At 32.1% G+C, this 7,226-nt stretch overlaps 1 protein-coding gene across 1 annotated transcript; it reads right to left on the minus strand.

The window, feature by feature from the left end:
- Positions 1–614: 614 nt before the first annotated feature.
- On the minus strand, positions 615–4,974 carry LOC123921453 (KRR1 small subunit processome component homolog). The gene is made up of 11 exons (XM_045974008.1): positions 4,544–4,974; positions 4,291–4,401; positions 3,252–3,320; positions 2,291–2,347; positions 2,118–2,156; positions 1,907–2,011; positions 1,737–1,819; positions 1,568–1,649; positions 1,308–1,451; positions 1,131–1,202; positions 615–995 (listed from the first exon to the last, which is right to left on the minus strand). Exons 1-11 carry the CDS (start codon positions 4,805–4,807, stop codon positions 879–881), a joined length of 1,143 nt encoding a protein of 380 aa, XP_045829964.1. The 5' UTR covers positions 4,808–4,974; the 3' UTR covers positions 615–878.
- Between the last annotated feature and the right edge of the window lie 2,252 nt (positions 4,975–7,226).

A 7,226-nucleotide genomic window follows, 5' to 3' on the forward strand; every position in this document is an offset into this window, starting at 1 on the left:
GTCATCAATTATAGACTATGTTGCCTAGGTACAGGTACAGTCCTAGTATCCGGTACGGGTACTGGTACGTGGTACGACATTTTTAGAAAATTTATGGTACAGGTACGTTAATATAAAATATTAGAAATATTATTTATATGTGAATTATTATCATCTTGCTTTGAAGATTTAATTTTTTTTTGTCCATGTCTCAACTATTTTCATAAAAAATGATAGATAATTGAAATATAATAAAAAATTATAATATTTTAAGAAATTTTTCAATAGTCAATATGTTTTTGCCGTATTCATCATCATAAATCAACCAAATAAAAATGGATACGGAATTGGTGTGTACCATACAAGTACCATGGAATATCCGGTACTGGTACGTATCCGATACGGGTACTTCACCATTTTAGGAGTACTTATGCTACATAGATTATAGAGAATGAATACATGTACAACAAGGCAATAGGGACCAAATACAATAATTTCAATTTTTTGAGGAATCCATACTGAAAAGAATTGTAAAGACCAATATCATATTTTGAAAGAACAAAAACACATTTAACCTTATTTAATAGTAAATATGTGATTAGTTGTGTATTCATTTTAGCCTCATTGAAAAGAAGTAAACTTAAAAGGTATCAACCAAGATTAAAATGTTACAATTTCTCCCATAACACCCAAGATAGTACTGTACCAAATTTAGCACATGAATCTAATATAACTCATCAGTAACTCAAGACATTGGATATTATACTCAAGTGTCTGGCAACGATTTTGAAAGCAAAAAATTGTATAGGGACCAGAAGTGAACATGTTACAGTCTTACAAATAACATAGGATCAAAATTTATGGATGAACATCTTCCATCTTTCAGAATGAAGATCATGCTAAGACTTTTGTTGCTTAGATTTCTTTCTTGATGGTTGTTCTGATGACCCCATAATGTATGTCTCGGCATTTATATTTTCGTCCGACTTGCGCTTTCCAAAATTCTTAGCTTTTTTCTGTGGAGGAACCAGTTTGGAGTCAAGTGAGATAATTATACATTGAAAATAAATAAACTACTAGTTTGGCAAAGGAAACTTGTAATGACAGAATAAAAAAAGTTGTGCCAGATAAAAATTCTGATAGAACCTCACCTTTAAGGACATTGCCATTTCAGCTACATTATTATTAGCATCCTCAGAGTTATCCACAGACTTTGTAGATTCCTGAAGAGTGCAAATAGAAGTTTAATTAAATACAATAAAAGAATTATAAAGCAATATATGCATGACATAAATTTGTAAAAAAAATAGAGAAAAACAGCACAAGACCTTGGGTGGGATAAATGACTCGTCTCGTTTTCTTTTGTTCGCAGCAGTTTTTTCTGCCTGCTTCTCCTGCCGTTCTTGCCATTTCTTTGCCGATTTCTTTTTGTCACTCATAAAGTACTCACCAGTTTCTAATTGTATATCAACCTGAAATATCACATAAATTACCAAGGACACCTTAGAATTTATTTCATGAGTAAATTAAGAAAATATATGATCTGATAGAAGACAGAACTGCTGAGGAAAATAAATTGTTGTCTCACCTTACTGGGCTGTTGAGGAGGAGGGAAAGGAGTATATGGCTTCTTCTGTTTAGCGCTAACCTTCTTTTGTTTTACATTTTTCCTGAAAAAAATAAGTGAAGCATCAACAAAACTGTTATAGAGGACGCATGCTCGGTATATACAAAATATCAAATAATTAATGCCATACTTGTTAAACTTTGGGAGAAACCTATCCCAGCTCTCTTGGGCAAGTGCAGGATCTTTTTCAAGTTCCTTCTTCATCATAAGAATCTGTCAATGTGAAGAAAAAAAAAAGATATTGGGTACACCTGAAATCCATACTAAAAAATAAGCTATATAAATTAGAAATTTACAAACCTTAATGTTGTAGACAGGGTGCATTTTATTCAACATACATTCCTCAACAATCCTTCTGACCTGCTTCAAACCTTTGTATGAACCCATCACAGAAACCGTGTTTCCCTATGAAATTGCAAGAAAAATTAGAAACACTCATTCTGGACTCAACCTAAATCTTAGTGCAAGTAAATGTCCAGACTTTAGAATCTGAAGCAACAATTAATTTTACCTGGACGAGAATGTAACAGCCTGTGAGTATTTCAAGAGCCTGCACCATTGTAGTTGGAGAAAAGTGAGTTACAAAGCTCAAGTTAAAAGAGGTATGCAGTACCAAATAATCATATAAAAAAGACAACAAAGTCAACCTTCAGTACTAAATAAACAAATCTACACAAAACATACCTTCAAGGTGGAAGAATTGGGACCCACAAGATGCTGTCTTCTTTTTACGAATCGCTCCTGCAGTCAAATATCAATGGAAGCTTCATACCATCAGACAAATTTCTTTAAAATGTTTCTTTTGAGAAAACTACCAGGCCATATACAAAATCTATGAGCTTATATTCAGAATAAGAAGTCTAAAGAGCTGATAGGATAGGAGCATAGAAGTCTAAAGAGTTTGATGGTTCTTTTTGTTACATAATTTTTGGGATTTAGTACTTTATCAAGGAAGGTGCCCTGATTATTATTAAAAAAAAAGGGAGGTGTCCTGAAAGTGTTTAGTAAATTCACTGGAGTTAAAAAAAATGAATTGAATTAACTATAAATTCCACTGTAGTTAATTTGGGGCCTCCGAAGGATAGATCGCTTAAGTTGAATAATTATAGCTCCACAAGTCTGGTTAACAGTGCTTGTAAATCCAAACATTGCCTTCATGGTAATCAATTGTGAACAGAGGCACTGTAGCTTTGTTGTGTTAAAGAGGGTGGCTACTACATGATTTCCTTCATTGAAACTGCCATTGCGGCAAATCACAGCTGCTATGGTGCACAAGGGTACACATCTGATGATTCTTACAAAGGTACATAACCTGACCTATTTTGAATTTGACCCTTGACGCACTTATGATCAGTCCAATTTGACTGAACTGTTATCCAACTGTTTGCCATTCGGTAACTAAACGGGGAACATACCCTATGCAAAGGACTAGAAAACAAAGAATCTGATAGAGGCTTTGGTAGTCTAAGATTAAAACAAAACATAGAAAACCACAGAGGAAGAAGGGAGGACAAGAAAACATCACAAAAGTAAAAACCGGCAAGAGTAATATGAAGTGTAGGAAAAAAAAAAATTTGCACAATAGACCCCCAGTGTCAAGATTGTTGAGTTAACTAAAATAAGAGAGGCAGCTCATTGAAATTACCTTGTTGCGAACCAACCCGCTAATTTTAATGATGTCACATTGCATTTCATCGTCAAGTATTTTTATTGCCTGAGAAACACAATCAACATACAAACACCTAAATCAACCAACTAGTTCATATATCATAATAAATAAATAAAACACTGAAACTTAAGTCACACATATAAATACTTGGACATAGTTTATAATTTAAGTTAAACTTAAATATGTTTTTAACTCCTAGAAAACAATCTCTTATCAAATTTAGCCCATACAAACTTTTTCATCAATGTTTAGTCTTCAAGCCAACAGTTTAGGGACTAACATCTTCATATACATTTAGTCCTCCTATCAACAGATTAGAGTCTAAACATCAACAAAAATATTGGAAGGAGTAGGACTAAGTTGGATAAGATGATATTTTGTAGAGACTATCAGGCCATAAATATTTTGGATAAACATCTCAATTAAACGGTTATAGCATAAATTCTTATCATATAAGTGCTTACTAGGTACTACTTATGTATGAGCTACTTCTATAACAAAATATAAATTAATGTTAAATTATTTTCATATAATCTATAGGCTCCGTTTAGATAAACAACTTATTTGTAGCTAAGCACCTATGAATAAGCTATAAGTTGTATTCATAGGGCCCGTTTGGATTAGCTTATTTTTCAGCTTATGCAAACAACTTATATTAGGTAAATTAGGTTTTATGCTATAATACATAAAACCTAACTTATATTGCATAAGCTATTTACATAAGCTGAAAAATAAGCTAATCCAAACGGGCCCATAAGCTATCGTGGAAAACTTATAAAAATAAGCTGAAAAAAGCTTATGAACAATATCATAAGTTCTACCAAACAGTCTCTCAAAACTTACACCACTAGATAAACTCAGATAAGTCAATCAAAACATGCCCATAAGCTGAAAACAGCTTATAGATATGTCATAAGCTGTTTTTATAAACTCTCTCAAACAATATGCCACTAAAAATAAATTCAACCCTATAAATTATAATATGCTATAACTAAAACAATATTGAATAACCAACCTGCGGTGCAGGAACACTCCGAGAAAGAAGCCTGATAAGATCCCTAGCTTTAACAACAATATAAGGATCCTTAGTTTTTCTGGTTGTTGAAACTGTCATTGAACCTTCAACCTATAAATTACATTACAAATATAACAAACAAACAAAAGAACACATTATCATTAAGTTGAAATTAAATTAACCAATTAAGGATTCAATAACCCGCGAAACAATATCAATATCAATAATAGCATAGATTATACATTGTACATACCAAATTGAGTTCAGCAGAGATACCAAATTCTTTAAGCGACGATTTAACGAGTGGCCAAGCTTCTTGAAGATACTTTTCACGATATTGAGGGAAGAGAGTAGAGAATGAACTTACATCAAGCATTCCACCTTCGTTCCATGATGGATCGAATTTCTCAACTTTCCAATGGTCGATGTTAGGATCATCGTCCCATGGTTTTGGTTTATCGTGTTTACCTTTCTTCTTTGTTTTCACTACTTCGTTTGTTACGTCGTTTTCGTCCATTGCGGTGGAGTAGGGGCGGGGTCCGGTGAGTGTGACGGCGGAGGAGTGATATATGCGACGGGTAGGGGCCGGACGGGGGAGAGAGTGAAATGTTGAATGTTTGTTAGGGTTTCCGTTCAATTTATGATTCCTCTTCTTTTTTATTCCCTTACAAGTAAAAATAGAAAGAAAGAAAAAAATTATTAAATAGAATTTAATTTATATGCACCGTCGGTCTAAAGTTATTTTGCACATGCGTCCAATAATATACCGACACATCATGTATGGTAATTAAAAACACATGATGTGTCACATTCATTAAATGATTTGGCAACGCGTCATTGGAGGTATGTGTAAAAAATATTTACACCGACGGTGCATAACAATTAAACTCTATTAAATAATAAATTTAACCTTTTTTTTTAACTTTCTTAATTACTCTTAAATATAAAGAGTTTAAAGAGTATATATTTTACAATATGAAACTTACAATATTTCCCTTACAATATGAAATATTTACACCGATAGTGTAAAATTATTTAAAAAAACAAAAACAAAAAAAAAATAGTGTAAAATTATTTTATACTATCGGTGTATTTTTTTCTCAAAAATAAAATTGGGATTTAATTGATATGCACCGACGGTGTAAAATAATTTTACACTGTCAACCAATATCAACCATGTTTTTCGCCACATCACCCCACTTTACCCCACTTTCTTGACATGACATGGCAAAATGATGGTTATTTATTGGACGATCATGTAAAACTATTTTACACTGTCGGTGCATATCAATTAAACTCATAAAATTGATGAAATAATGAATTTACATTAGTCTAAAACTAGACTTTTGACCCGTGCTCGAACGGGTCTGATTAGATGTAATATGTAACATTAGAAAATAAGGTAGAAAATTTTTAATATTAAAATGTATATGAAAAATTGGAGTAACATTGACCATTACTTCAACAATAAATTTGGATAAATTTTCATACAACATAAATTATGATATATTACGAAATACTTCCTTATAAAATGGGATACATTTGTTGTTGATGGATGCACGTTCGATTCCCAATGTAGACAAATTAATTTTTTTTGGATATAAAACTGCAATAAAAAGAAAGGGAAAATGATTAGGTTTAGGGTTAGTTTATCGGAATAAGCTTAGAATATAAGAGATGTATATGATTGTTGTTAAAGGTTTCTTTTTTTTGTTCAAATTGAATTTTAAGATGAATAAAGAGAGAGATTTATGGGTTTGTATGAAAAAAGAAGAAGAGAGATCTATGGGTTTAAACTTGCCTCTTATATATCAAGTGAATTATGTTTTGTATAAAGTATTTAATGTTTTTTCTTTAAGAATCCAAATGAATATATTAAAAATAGTTAAGAATAATCGATTTTTAGTTGGTTCAATGGTGATCGACGCAGAATTTGGTAGGAAGAATCACGATTCAATCCCCCGTAATTGCGATCGGGAGGGTGCTGCAACTACTTGATGTCATAACTGACCTCTTTAACCAAATTAAACTGATGGTGAAAGAAAGAAAAAATAATTAAGCATGAGATATACCTAACAAGAAAAGAAATTTACAAAAGCATATCACATGTAAAAAGTAAAAAAATAATACACCACTCTTATCAATTTTCACCCCCTAAATAAGTCAACGGTAACACCACCACATATTAAAATCAAATCTAAAGTCCTTCTTCCGAATCTTCAACCACCATCAAGCAAGATTTTGACTTTATCAAGCGAACATCAACCAATACCACTTTATGAGAGAAGACCTTGTTATTTCTTTCCTTCCAAATGTGCCAAGAACATTTTAACCATGTCATTTGAACACTAAGCTTTACATCTTTACTAAACAGATGGGCATATTGCAAAATTGCAAATCATGGTCAAACATTAAGTCGATAAAGGACAAGAAATATCTAACCAGGAAAGAACTTTACACTAAAGAACGCGAGAATAATCACAACCAAGAAACAAGTGATTGGAGGTTTCTGAAACTCCACAATCATCGATACACAATAATAAGCCCAAATGAAGCATTTCACGCTTCACCAAGTCGTCTTTAGTTGGTAACATGTTATATAACAATCTTCAAGCGAACAAAGACAGCAAACAAAACGAAACTAAAAGAGTAATTACTAATTAGATTTCTTGGTAGTATTCACCATTGGTTTATAAAATTGAAGGTAGACTTGTATCATGAAAACATAATTAAGAGTAGAATAATTGATTATTACACCAAAGAATAGTTATTAAGAGTAGTATTACAAGTTGAAACTACTTATTGAAAATAGTTTAGGAACAATCACCACTCTAAATAATGTCAAGCAAATCTAAATCAAATGAAAGCCACAAGAACTATGCTTCTCCAATATAGTAGATCTCATTTATCAAGAAATGGGTGCTCGTGTCCTGCAA

The sequence above is a fragment of the Trifolium pratense genome, linkage group LG4 (genome assembly GCF_020283565.1).
Source record: "Trifolium pratense cultivar HEN17-A07 linkage group LG4, ARS_RC_1.1, whole genome shotgun sequence".
NCBI classification, from domain to species: Eukaryota; Viridiplantae; Streptophyta; class Magnoliopsida; order Fabales; family Fabaceae; genus Trifolium; species Trifolium pratense.

Coding starts and splice junctions, on each gene's coding strand:
- LOC123921453 (XM_045974008.1), bottom strand. CDS start 4,807: ATGGACGAAAACGACGTAACAAACGAAGTAGTGAAAACAAAGAAGAAA. Junction 3,321..4,290: donor GGAGTGTTCCTGCACCGCAG/GTTGGTTATTCA, acceptor TGTGTTTCTCAG/GCAATAAAAATACTTGACGA. Junction 1,203..1,307: donor AGTCATTTATCCCACCCAAG/GTCTTGTGCTGT, acceptor TGCACTCTTCAG/GAATCTACAAAGTCTGTGGA.